This window comes from Herpailurus yagouaroundi, unplaced genomic scaffold (genome assembly GCF_014898765.1).
Source record: "Herpailurus yagouaroundi ecotype Mexico unplaced genomic scaffold, PumYag 77, whole genome shotgun sequence".
In the NCBI taxonomy this organism is placed as follows: domain Eukaryota; kingdom Metazoa; phylum Chordata; class Mammalia; order Carnivora; family Felidae; genus Herpailurus; species Herpailurus yagouaroundi.
Window position 1 is genome coordinate 2,010,960 of NW_024412388.1, and position 13,074 is coordinate 2,024,033.

Here is a 13,074-nt window from a genome sequence, read left to right on the forward strand (position 1 = left end):
ACAGCCTAGGAGGCTTCCTCCACAGGGCTCCCAGAGCACAGCCTAGGGGCTCCCTCCCCCGTGCTCCCAGAGCACAGCCTAGGGGCTCCCTCCTCAATGCTCCCAGAGCACAGCCTAAGGGACTCCCTCCCCCGTGCTCCCAGAGCACAGCCTGAGGGGCTCCCTCTCCAGTGCCCCATCAGGGGCTGGACGATGCCTCGTTGCCTCCGCTGAGGCCCCCTTCCAGCCCCAGCCCCCCAGCATCTGCCCCTGCACCCGCCCTGGGCTCGGGCTTCGGGTCCCCGGGCGGCTCTGTGGGTTATGGGAGCCCCGGTGGGGTCCAGCCTCTCTCCCGGGGGCTGGCGGCACACTCACGGACACAGCGTTTCCCGTCCTCCTGGAGCTGGAAGTCGGGGCGGCACTGGCAGCGATGCTGGGTCACCGTGAGCTGGACACACTCGTGCTGGCAGCCGCCATTCCCCAGGGCACAAGAGTTGATGGCTGGGGACACACAGACAGGAGCCCAGGTCAGCCCAGGAGGGTGACCCGGCTGAGGGGCCTGAGCAGGCGCAGAGCAGGGATACCACGTGACCACCTCCTCCAGGGAGGCCCCAGGACCCTCCTCTGCTCTGTGTTCCGGAAGCAGGGACTGTGAGAGGGCAACACTGTTCCTGCGGTGTTCACGGGCCTGGCTCTGCTCCTCAGTCCATACACAGGGTGCCCGGGACGCGGGTCTGTTTCTGGCTCCACATCCCCAGCCTGTCTGGGGACTGGGTGCAGACAGGGACTGCAGACCTACCCAGCGCCATCCAGCCCGCAGTGCAAACCACTGGGCCCCGCTGAGAGCCCGGGTGTTCGGGGTTCAGAGGCCAAGCAGACTGGGAGGCTCCCTGGAGGAGGCGGTGGGCCGGCTACGGGTAGTGGAGACCCAGACACTTCCACTACCCTGTCGGTCAGGCCAGGGGCCGGGTGGCCAGCACAGCCCACAGGCCTGGCCCGCAGCCCCTGTCGGACCCGCGCAGCCCCTGCCCACCCCGGGCCGTTTTTCGTCGCCTGTGGGAGGGGGAGCGGCAGGCCTGGCGGCATGGAGGAGCGGACACGGCATCCCCACAGACCGGGTGCCTGGCCTCAGGGCTCCGAGGACGCCAGGACCACGCTGTCTGCCAGGAGCAGTGTGCTTGAGAAATCCAGAACACCGCCCTCGTGAGAGACCCGACTTCCCCCCGTGAGGCATACGGCTGGGGAGCCCCTGCCCAGGGTCCCATCAGGCCCAAACCAGCACTAGGGAAGTGAGCCTAGGGGAGGACACCAGGGTGGCAGTGAGGGCTCGGTCCCCTGGCAGCACCTGCCTGCCACATGCACCGAGGAGTGGCAGTGATGTGGGACCTGGGCCAGACCAAGGCCTGCATGGCAGCCGCCGTCTGATGTCCGTCAGCCCTTAAGCCCCTCCCCCACCCAGCCACCTTACTCTTCACTGACCCCCCCACGGCCCTGCCTGCCACACCTGAGCCACTATGACTGACTGAGCCACCGGCACCACCCAGAGGTTTCCGAGCACGACCTGACCCAGCCCAGTTCCTGGGCTCTCTGTGTGCACACCTCCCAGCCCTCTCCCTACTTGGGACTCGTAACAGGAGCCAGAAGGCCTTCCTGGCAGGTGGGACGGGTGCCCAGAGACAGGGTCTTGGAGCCCAGGGCAGGGCGGCCCACAGGACTGGTACCACGGCCACAAGGAGGGCCCAGGGGGCTGTGGCAGGGGTGGAAAGGAGACCCCTTGACAGGCAGAGCCCCCAGGACGAGTCCGGGGATGACCTGGCACTGGGCGCCCCTTTCAAGTGAGCCAGGGGACAAATCCCCAGCAGGTGGGGCTTGGCAGAGGGAGCTGGGGCTCGCCGCGGGGCCTCCTGGCCTCTGGAACCTGACTCCCGCTGCCCGGTCACACAGTGCTAAGGTTCCGGGTGCTCCCAAGCTGTATGCACGAGGGAGCCAAGCCCAGCGGCCTCGGGCACACCCTGTGCCACGGAGGCCCAGAAAGCTGGAGGAGGCGGATTTTTCTCAGACACGGGGCCGTGCAGCTCAGGGATGGGCCCGCTTCGGCACGGCCGGTGCCCGGAGCTGGTGGTGAAGGTCACACTGAGACCCGGCCGTGGAACCCATGCCCCAGCCTGCGTGGCCCCGCAGATCAGGACGGTGCTCAGACCCGAAGCAGAGCCAAGAACCGGTCAGAAAACAGGAGGTTAGCAGGCCCTGCCGCCCCTGACGGGATTGATGTTTCCGTTCCTCCGAATCGACACGCGTGCCCCTAAAATTTAACCCCCAGGGTGACTCCCTTTGGAGGCAGAGATTTCATGGAGATAATTAAGGTTACATGAGGTCACAGGGCGTGGCCCCGATCCAACAGAAATGTTGCCCACGTAAGAAGAGACGCGAGATTCTCTCTGTCTCTCCCTCTGCCACAGGACACGGCCAGAAGGCCACCAGGAAGGCGGGACCCCGCTGGCCAGCAGCGTGAGCAGCAAGTGCCCACCTCCAGAACTGTGAGAAAATGCACTGCCGCTCCTGAAGACACCCACCGAGGTACCTGCTGGGGGGCTTTGGCCCCCCACGCCCCCTCCCTCCGCAGGATCTCAGGGTGGGGCTGCACTGCCGCCTTCCACCAGCAGGGGCCGCCACCACCCACGTGCCAGGGGCCGGACCTGCCCCATCCCAGACGGCACACCCACCGGCCAGCTCCCAAGTCCCAGCGGGAGAGGGACAGCCACAAGCAGGGCGCCAGGGCCTGCCCGCCCCGCGCCGCCCACCTCGGGGTAAACCCAGGCTCTGCCGCAGCCCCTGGGGGTGCATCCGCCGCTGTGCGCACAGCCCAGGCCACCCGGCCCCAGGCTCCATTCTGCGCCGCCCACAATCGCCGACCCTCCCCACCCACAATCGCCGACCCTCCCCACCGCACCACCCCGTCTTTGCGCCCTTGCTTCCCTGTCGGCCCAGGGCCTGTGGCCACCGCTCCCGACCCCCAGGGTTCGAGCGTGACCGTCCCGTCGCTCCCGAGTGCCGGCAGCTGCCCTTCTGGGGCCCTGGGCTCAGCCAAAGCCAGGACTCTCCTGGGGGGGCTCAGGGGCGGGGAAGCCCTTCCCACCACCCCACTGAGACCCAGGGGCCCCGCGGGGCCGGGAAGGCACACTGCTTTCTTGCAACGGTGGCCTGTTTTGGGTTTGGGAGGCACCGGAGAGCACGCCCGGAGCCGCAAAGGAGCTTTGCAGGGAGGCGTGGAAACGAGCCTAGAGCCCTCTACCTTCCTGCTTCCTGTGGCTCTGGCGCCAGCCCCACATTCTGCCAACAGGGCCTCCTGGAGGGCAGGGAGCCTCCCCTCTGAGCAGCCCTCGCTGTTCCCTCCCTGAGGGACCCAGGCCTGGTGGGGGAAGGACGCCCCGAGACGACGGGGCACGGCCGGCAGAATCCCCAGGAAACACAGGGCTGGGGAGACCCTCCCCCACACCGTGGGCACCACAGGGCCCGTGTGACTCCTAGGGGAAGGAACCCGGGTCAGGGCGTTGGGACACGGGTGAAGGGGGGTGGGGAGTGCGAGGGCTGGTGTGGGTGGGGGGTGAGTAGTCCAAAAGGCCAAGGGCAGAGGAAGGGGGGGGGGTATCACACAGACAGACCCCGTACTAGTTGGGCCAGTGAGGTCATGGTCCCTCAAATGGTCCCTGTGCTGTATCGCTTGCTGCGGGGGAGTAGGGGAAGTTCCACATCCAAGGTCCAGAAGGGACCACTGGGCAGGTGTCCTGCTGGCTCAGAGCGCCCAGCCGCACAGAGGAGGCGGGTTTCCCAGCGCCAAGTGTTAAACCACCCAGCAGCTGGGCCCTCGGCAAGATGTCACAGAAAAGCGAGAATGGCCTTCCTGAACACATCACCTGACCAAGGCACTCCCAGCCCCTGCTGCCCCAAGTTGGAAAAGGCAAGGGGCCTGCTCTGTGACCCGAGGGTGACACTCAGGGTGCACTAGCACTGGGCCCTGCCCTGCTCTTTCTTCCCACCCCAGAGCCCGGGGGACACACCCAGGAGGGCAGCCCAGAGATGGAGGGCCCCAAGACCCCGGCTACTGCTGCTTCCCTTGGGGCCAGGCTGAGTGGGTGGTGCTCAGGGGCCTCAGGCTGCTGGCAAAATCCTTCTGGCAAATTCTCATCTTTAAGAACTGAAACCTTTCTGTGTTTTGTTTCCGTCAGAACTTCTGAGAGGGAGGGATTTCCTGCCCTCTCCCTGCCTCGGAGGCAAGTTCCTCAAGGGTTTCAAGGCCCCCCTTGTGTGTCTCAAGGCTCCCCTCTCCAGTGTGCCTCCCTTGAGGACTTCCCACGTCCCTCAGGGCCCCGTGACGTGGAACACCCCAAGAGATGCCAGCACACAGGAAAGATGGCCATTTCCCTGTGGGCGTCTTCTCTACCCGCCTTCCCCCCACCCCCCCAGCATCTCTAGAACTCTTATTCCCAACTGCTGGATGGGAGGGGGTGCCTGGGGCTTTCTCCTGCCAGCCTGCAAAGTCCCAGGAGAGCTCCCAGCACCCCTCCCCCAGCAGAGGATCCCAGCAGGGCCCAGGAGAGGGGTTCCAGAGCAGCTGTGCTCCAGCTGTGCAGCCTGTCCCATAGCTGCACAGGGTGGGGGTGCGGGTCCTATTCTGATGCTTCCCATAATCCTGTGCTACAGCCCTAGGGTGGTCTGGGCTCAGAAGGCACCCTGTAAACCTCAGACAAGGCCCAGCTCCTCCCCGGGAGCCCCAGAGGAGAGGGGGCAGGGCCCCACAACTTCTCAGTGGCAAGAAGTCCACCCCCCCCACAACTCAGAGCCCTCAGAGGGGTCCCGTGGCGCCCTCCACCCGAGCCCCACCTGGAAGCCACCCATCCATGATTTCAGATGCTTGGCCAGCCTGCCCACCCACCCACCCAAGGCCACCACCGCACCTGGGCAGGTCCCTCGGCAACCAAAAGGGGGACAGTAGCAAGAAGGGAGAGGTGCCCCTAGAACGAACACTTCCAGCTCTGCCTGTGAAGAAGCCCCCTGGAGACACCTGTCCACTCTGGAAGTCTCTCAGCAAAGCCCAGGCCCCCCCCAGGAAAGGCAGCTCCCAGTGGACCAAGTCTGACAATCCTGCACCAATCCCAGACACCGTGGGGGACGTGGGGACCGGCCTGTCAACCTGTCAGCTCCCAGACTCCCAGGTATCCATTGGGATCCACCAGGTCCCAGAATTCACCCAAAACAGCCAGGTGTGTGCAGGTAAGCGGGGCACAGTGCGCGCATTTCCCGCTGGCGATTCCAGTCCAAAGAAGAAAGCGCGAGAGGCCGCATGCCCTCTAAGAAAGGAGCCACTCCGGCTACGGGGAGCGCCCAGGGGGCGGCACCGACAGGGAGAGGGCTGGCCGCCTCCGCAGCCGGGCAGGGGCCGAGAGGTCCCAGCAGCCTGAGGTAGGGCTGTGCAGACCACGCCCAGGAGCCCGGCATCAGACCCGAGAGGACCTTTAAATAAGCAAATGTCACAAATCAAGACTTCTGGGGCCTGGAGCAGAGGGGACTCCTAGGAAAGGCTCCTGGGAACAGCTCCAGCGCAGCGAGGGGGTGAGCTGGGGGCCAGGGCAAGGCTGAGGGGCGCCCCACCTGAACTTCCCGCAGCCAACAGCCTGAGGCCAGTCTCAAGGCCACAGCCTGTCCCTCCACGGCCGTGAAGGCCCCCCTCCCTTTGCACGCTGCCCACGCATCACCACCACCCAGCACCTCACCGAAGGCCACGATCAGCACACACGGGGGGGGGGGGGGGAACTAGAGAGACTGGGGAGGTGGGTCCCAGCCCCAGGCCCCTTGCAGGGGAGCCCGCGACAGGGAGGGGGCAGTGGGCACCCACCAGGCCCGGCCCACCCCGGACCAACCCCCAGGACACCCTTCTCCAGGGAGAACCCGGCCCGGAGGAAGGGTGAGGAGAGACGTCGGGGGGCCAGGGTGAACCAGCAGACTCCCAGGAGCCCCCTCCCCCTAGCGCCGGGGGGCAGCAGCTGGAGACTGCACCCTAGTCAGATTTGTCTGGAAGCACATTACAACACTTCCCACATCTGTTTCCACTTCCCGACCCAGAGAAGCTTCACGGAGCAGCGCCCGGACATGTGAGTATGCGCCCTGAGTGCCGGGAGGGCCCCCCCAGGGCTGGCAGGCTGCCCTGCCACATAGCAGTAAGGCAGGCGGGGATGGGGCCGCTGGGAGCCTGCCGGGCCCGCTCTGGGTCTCCGGGGTGAGAGAAGGGGTGTCCGGCCCCCAGCCCCCGCCAAGAACGACCATCCCGTGGCCTCCCAGACACAGCAGCCCTGTGCCCTCGGCACCTGCGTCCAGAGCCAGCCAGGAGAGGGGCACAGGAGGGTGGGGAGTGAGCGCTGGCCACCCGACCCCAGACCCGCCTCCGGCCACTCCAGCCTCCACCTCAGCGGGAGCCTGGCTCTGTCCCCTCCCCCCAGTAGCCCTCCACGCTCGCAGGGACAGCAGGCCACGGCCAGGCACTCCATCAAGCCTACTCCCCACAGGAAAAGAACGTGCTGAGGAAGTGAGGGTCAGGACCCGGCTTTTGGCTACCCCTCCCCCCAACCCCACCACGGCCCAACCCCCTATGCTCCCTAAGGCTGGGGTGGGGGGGGGAACCTGGGCCCGGAAACCCCAGCCCACCGGCCCCAGAGCGGTCTCACGCCGCCCCTGCCCTCACCAGGCCTCCCCTGACACCCAGCAAGCACCCAAGTCGCCCCCGAGGTTGGTCCCCATCACTGCGGCTTCTGCAGAGAGGGCGCTCCACAGTATCGGGGCCCAGGGGCTCCTCCCCAGGTGCCCAGAGGCGCCCCGGGAACGCGGCTTCAGCGTCCCAGGGCCCAGCCTCAGCAGGGGGAGCCAGGTCCTTGGGACTCCTCCTTTCCCTCCCCCAGGAGCTGCACACTCAGCAGGATGGAGACGCCGTAAGAGCTGCCACTGAGCACACACAGACCCCAGAGGGTCTCTCAGTCCCTGAGTACAGGGACCCCAGCCCCTGTCCTGGCGGGCGCCCAGCAAGTGGGTGGGCCGGCCGCTCCCGGAGCCGCAGGGCGCTTACCCAAACAGGTCCTGCCGTCCGCGTGGAGCCGGAATCCGGGCTTGCACTCACAGACGTAGGAGCCTGGCGTGTTCACACAGCTGTGCTGGCAGCCGCCATTGTGCACCTGGCACTCATCCACATCTGCGCGGGGACACAGGGCCAAGGGTTAACAGCCAGCAGCCACCTGGGGTCGGGCCCCTCACTGAGGAAACTCGGTGGCTGCAGAGGGGACTGGGCGGGGCAGGGGGAGCGGTGGGGGAGTGGAGTGCGCTTCCCAAGTCCAAATCCAGAAATACCCGGGACGGTGCCAGCCAGCGCCCGCCGCTCCTCTGGGGCCCATGGGCCCCAAAGGAAAAAACCAGTAACTCGTGAGGTGCCCTTGCCCAGGCTTTGGGGGACAAAAAGCCCAAGGGAGGGCAGGGGGTAGAGGGACTAGATGCCCCCCCCCCCAAATTCACATCCATCCGGAGCCTCAGAATGTGACCTTCTCCGCAAAGAAAATGCAAATGCAAGTAAAGATCCAGGCAAGACCGCACTGGGTGAGGGGGGCCCTAGATCCTGCGACTGGGGTCCTGACAAGAGACACACGGGGAAGCAGAGGTCAGAGTGAGGTGGCCACAAGCCGAGGGACAATGGGAGCCACGAGAGGCTGGGGGACACGTCAAGGACAGGAGGTCGCAGAAGGAGTGTGGCCCTGCCGTGACCTTGATGCTGGACTCCCAGCCTCCAGGAACAGCGAGAGAACCAATGTCTACTGTTGTGTCCGTTTTGTTCCCAGGAAACGAGCGCGGGACCTGTCTGGGGTCCCCGGGGGGCTCCCAATGCCAGGGGGACAGGAGACCACCAGCAACAACCCCAGCACAGGACCCAGTGGAGGTCCCTGGCACCCCGCTTCTGGGAGAACACCTCCCATCTGAGACCACCGACCACCAGGGCAAGACACCTGTGCCCACGCACCCCAGGAGGGTCACACCTCCTTCTGCAGGAATGCAAAGGTGTGGAGAAGATTGGGGCTGCCCTCGCCTCTCATCCCTCCCTCCAGGCTTCCGTCCACCAAGCTGAGCTCGAAGGGAGGCTGGGCAGCGACTGAGGGCGTCAGAACAGGCTGCCCGGGACACCTGCGTGCGAGGCTAGGGCCAGGAAGGACGCAACTGCCCGGGAGACCCGGAGACCGAGGCGGGAAGCCGCTGCAGACACGGAGCATCCCTGGAGCATCCCCAGCGTGCCAGGCACGGGGACGGGAGCCCACGCCTGGGCCGCGGGCCAGTCCGCACTTTTCAGACGCAGCCTCACCAGCTGAGCAGCCAGCTCCCCTAACCACAGAAGCAAGGAGAGACACACAGACGCTTCACTCAAGCACGTACAAGCCACGACTGCACCCTCCAGTTCCCGTGAAAATGCCCACCTTCGGTGCTCCGACCCTAAAATGCCAGCCACGTGAGCCCACTGCTGAAGGGCGCCGAAGGCAACACACGGGGGGCCAGGCTCCTCCCGGCCACCCCAGAGCCTGCCCACCAGGTTATGCAAACCCCACCACCGGTCCATGCTCAGAATGTGCCCGGCCGGCACTCCAGACACGACACAGAGCCAGGGCCTCTGCTCCACACACAAGCTGCGTCTACTCTGGGGACACCCCCGGGGCCCTGCCAAGCCCTGAGGCTGCCTAAGACAGAAGACAGAGGAGCAAGAGAGGCTCTCTTGGAGTCCTCTCAGAACGGAACCAGAGTGATTCATGGGAAGCTGGAGGGCAGAGCAGAGCCCCCAAAGAGGGTGGGGGACAGAGGGACCCAGGGCACAGCTGAGGGAGAGCTGGCTGGGCGGGGAGGGGATAGAAGGATAGACCCACAGCCATCGGGCAGGGCAGGCGGACAGCACCCACCCAAGGGGGCTCAGAGAGGAGACCCTGGAGACCCCGCCCGTCCCTTCTGAGCGCAGATCCCTGTCTTTGAGAGAGTCCCTGAAAGGTAAGTGCCTCCAGGGGGCACAGCCCCGGGCACACAGTTGGCACTCAGTGAAGCTTTGAGGTAGGTGCACCACGTGTGTGTTGAGGGCTGGGTGGACGGTGGCCTCGGTGTCCTGAGCGGCCTTGCCAGGCAGGCAGGTGTCATTCCGGCAGGCTGACCCCGTGACGTGGCCACGGAGGCAGGTGCTGGGTGAGCAGGCAGGCAGGGACGCTGGTTTCTGGAAACCTGCTCTCGGCCGGCAGCTCTGTCTCCATGCTCACTCAGTCCAGACCCTGGGGACAGGCAGGCTCGGATGGCACCACGCCCCTGAGCCGCTCGGACACCTGGCTGGGGGCGCTGAGCCCACCCTGAGGACCGCACCTTCCAGTAGCTCCCGGGCAGGTCGGATACGCAGGGAGCCCTGGTCAACGTCAGCCTCTCGGGCCCGCTCAGCAGCCCTGTGGGCCACAAGGACACCAGATGGGCAGTCTGGGAAGAGCCACGTGGGGGGACGCAGGGGCAGGAGGCAGCCGTCAGCCAGCAGGGCCCCTCCAGTCGGGGCCCCCCTCCCCGGCTCACACCCCCTGCCCACGTGACCACTGTTCTGGCCCCCCTGCTGCCCGCACAGGAACACCCAGACTCCACCCCAGGGGACAGAAATCCTGCTCTTCGCTAAGACGCACAGGCCCACATCCGCCAAGCCGTCTCCCAGGGCGCCCCCCTCGGGAGGGGCTGGCACGCTGACCACAGCCCCAAGCTCTCCCTGGCCCCTGGAGCCACACTGCCTGGTGATCTGCAACCTGCCACTGGTGGGGGGGGGGGCGGAGGGGGGACAAGATCTGTGAGCGGGGGCCCGGCAGGTGCAGTGATGCTCAGCCACCACTTCGGGCACCACTTGTGCCGTCAGCCCGGGTGGGTATCTGGACACAGCGGGCAGTTCAAGGCCCAAGGATCTGAAGCCTCCCCCTTCAGCTCTCTGGGCAAGGGAAGCCTGTTTAAGGGTGGTGGGGCGTTTGGCCACATGCCCTCCAGCTGGGGCCCCTTCACAGAGACATAACCAGGACACAAGCAGGATCAAATTACCTAAACCCGCCTGCCCCACTCCTGAGGTGACCACGCGGGGGCAGAGCAGAGCCGTCCTCAGCCCGCTCCAACCACCGGGAGCTTCGGACTCCGTGACCGTGGCCGTGGCCATGGCTGTGCCCTGAGAGCCACAGCTCAGTGGTCTTTAAGGAGAGTGTGGTCAGCCCTCCAGAGGTCCACATCCTAATCCCTGGAGCCTGGCCCAGCAAAAGCGACTTTGCAAGTGGGCTTAAGTTGAGGACAGCGAGGTGACCAATGATCCTGGAGTATCCAGGGGGGTCCTGTGTCATGACGTGGCCCTTAAAGGAAGGGGCAAGAGGGTCAGAGAGAAAGAGGTGGGAAGACACCCGGCCCATGGCTGTGTCGACGGAGGCGGGGCTACCGTCAAGGCTGGGAGGACAAGGAAGCAGGTTCTCCCTGGAGCCTCGGAAGGAACCGGGCCTGTCAATTCCTGGACTTTAGCTCATTTCAGACTTCTGACCTCTAGAACCGTAAGGTAATAGACCCGTACGGTTTTAAGCCACTCAGATTGGGGTGATATGTTGCAGCAGCCGCAGGAGTTAAACATGGGGCACATGTAAAGATTCCCTCTGTGGTCTTTTCTGGAACTGTGGGGTGGGGAGGCTCAGACCACCCATGCTGGAAATCCAGGTTTCCAAATGTCCACTCAGGCCAGCCCGGCCTCCTGACTCCCACAGTAAGATCCCCGGTGCTCCCCAGGGGCTGGCTGTGCTCCCCTGGGCCCCGTCCTGCAGGCCTGCCCTCTCGGGCCAAGTGGCCTACACGTAGTGATTCCCGCCGTGGAATCAGTGCCCTGAAGCACCCCAAGCAGCAGGGCCCCAACTGAGCATTGACACAGAAGGCCTTGGAACCACCAAGGGAACATCACTCTCCAGGTGGCACAGAAGGGGGCCTGGGTCCTCCCCCAGGCCGAAAGAGAGCACGAAGGCACCGCACCTCCCATGCTGACCCAGTGGAGACAGGGGACGAAAGCTGCCTCTGGGTGCAGACCCCCTGCCCTCTGCAGCCCGAGGCCCAGCTGACACTCGTCTGGGGCAGCTCACACCTGCGTGGGAGGAGCCGGGAGCCCAGGAGCGGGCAGGTCCAGAGCCGGGCTACGGGAAGGAATAGCCGGGCCTGGGGCCTCCAGCATCGCCCACAGGTGCCGTGCTGCCCTCAGCTGACACGTGTGGCTGGAGACTTGAGCAGCCTGGTGACACATCACCGGGCTGAGACGGGGCTGGCTCCCCGGCGGTGCCTGGGGACGCCCATCACGACGCGGCCGGGAGCCCATCAAGTCACAGCAGCTCCCAAGCCCGGAGCTCAGGCCAGGGCCAAACAAGCTGCCCCTGCAGAAACCACCCAGAGAAGCCCCTTCTGAAGCCCTGCTCCCTCCAGATGCTGCCGGGAAGCTCGGCTCCGATGGTTACCAAGTTCAGAGTCCTGCTTTCCTCCCAAACACGCCAGAGGGTCCTCAGGCCCGCAGGTGGCGTCCTGTCAACCACAGGCCGGGATCCTTTCCTCTCTGCAAGTCCAGGCAGGCCTGGGGTGGGGGGTGGGGGGTTCCCCGAAGCCCAGCCCCACACAGCCCCAGGCCTCGGGATGCTACACAACCTCACGGCACTTAGTGCCACGCTGCTTCAGTGACAGCACCGGCCTGGCCTCGACTGAGCCAGAGTGGGAGGGAGGGCTGCCTACCCCGTGGGGACGCAGCCAGGGACCCGGCTGGCCGAGTGACAAAGCCAGGGAAGGTGAGAGACGGCCACCATCAGGGGCCTGCAGCTCAGTGCTCGATGTGTCCCCTGGCACAGAGGGCCACAGAGACTGCCCCAGGGACAGCTGGGCAGGGCCAGCATCTCCGAGAAGACGCGTGCCCTGCCCAGAGCCACACGCAGGGGCAGGGCCGGGAAGGCCTGGAGGGGAGCGCCCCCGCCCCTGCCGTGAGCCGCTTGATGACTCACCACGCCCCACCTCGCATTCCTGAGGATGACCAGCTCCAAGTTCTGAGGAGCTCCCTCCCGCAGGGAGGGTGGCCCAGCGTGGGTACCAGATCTGGAGAGCAGGGAGAGGCAGGATGGAGCCAGGACAGGGCTGTATCTGCCAGGGTCGTCACAGCTCACCCGGAGCCCACTGGGCTGACCACTCCCAAGGCTTGCGGAAAGGTGACAGAAAGAAAGGCTAGCGCCTGCACATCCACCCAGGCCCTGGGCACCCCGGAAGGCGAGACTTTGCCCGGGGACCCCAAGGACTCTCTCTTGAGCCTGCCTTCCTGCCTGACCCCCAGAGCTGCCAGCGCCAGGGAAATGCACGCCCTGTGCCACAGGCCAATGCAAGGGGCTGTTTTATTCTTCCCTCCGCTCAAGACCACTCTGCTGTCGGCAGCCCCCTCAGCCAGGCCCGAGAGGGGATGGAATGTCGACGGCTCAGGGCGCAGGGGCCCCGTCCCAGAGGAAGGGGGCCGCCGGCGGCACTGCCCCCGCCCTGCTCCCTCCGGCCTCGGCTCCGTCAGCCGATCAGCCGGGCCGGACGCAGGCCGGACCCACGCGGAGCAAAGGGAGCCCAGCGCGGAGCAGGGCACCGCCTCCCCCACGCCCCCCCGCGCAGAGTCCGCGCGGCGCCCACCTGGCCTCCGGTCCCCGGCGTTCCCGGAGTAGCCGGCCTGGCCCAGGTGGCACGGGACGCAGCCCCTCCACAGGTAGCGGTAGTGCGTGCCCGCGACGCGCGCCAGGCCCCCCAGCAGCCCGAGGCACCAGAGCGCGGCCAGTCCCCCGCGGCCGCGGGACGCTTCCATGGCCGGTCGGCGAGCGGCGCGCACCCCAGCGGCCCCGCCGCGCTCTGAGCCCGGCGCCCCGCCCCTCGCCTTTATGTTCTCGGCTTTCCCTCCGCCCCCCGCAGGTGAAAGCCAAATCCTAGAGGCGGACGGGCCGCCCCCGCCCCTCGCCCCGCCCCCGCGGGCCGCGCCCTCGCCCCCCC

The 13,074-nt window shown here is 66.4% G+C and overlaps 1 protein-coding gene across 3 annotated transcripts in view; it reads right to left on the minus strand.

The window, feature by feature from the left end:
* The window catches only part of MEGF6 (multiple EGF like domains 6), an 86,464-nt gene that overhangs the window by 20,467 nt on the left and 52,923 nt on the right, over positions 1-13,074 (minus strand). For all 3 annotated transcript variants that reach the window (XM_040459220.1, XM_040459215.1, XM_040459209.1), the window contains exons 5-6: positions 7,094-7,216; positions 355-480 (exon numbers count right to left, since the gene is read on the minus strand). In XM_040459220.1, coding sequence (XP_040315154.1) covers positions 355-480; positions 7,094-7,216 — 249 coding nt within the window. The remainder of the gene's footprint in view (positions 1-354; positions 481-7,093; positions 7,217-13,074) is intronic.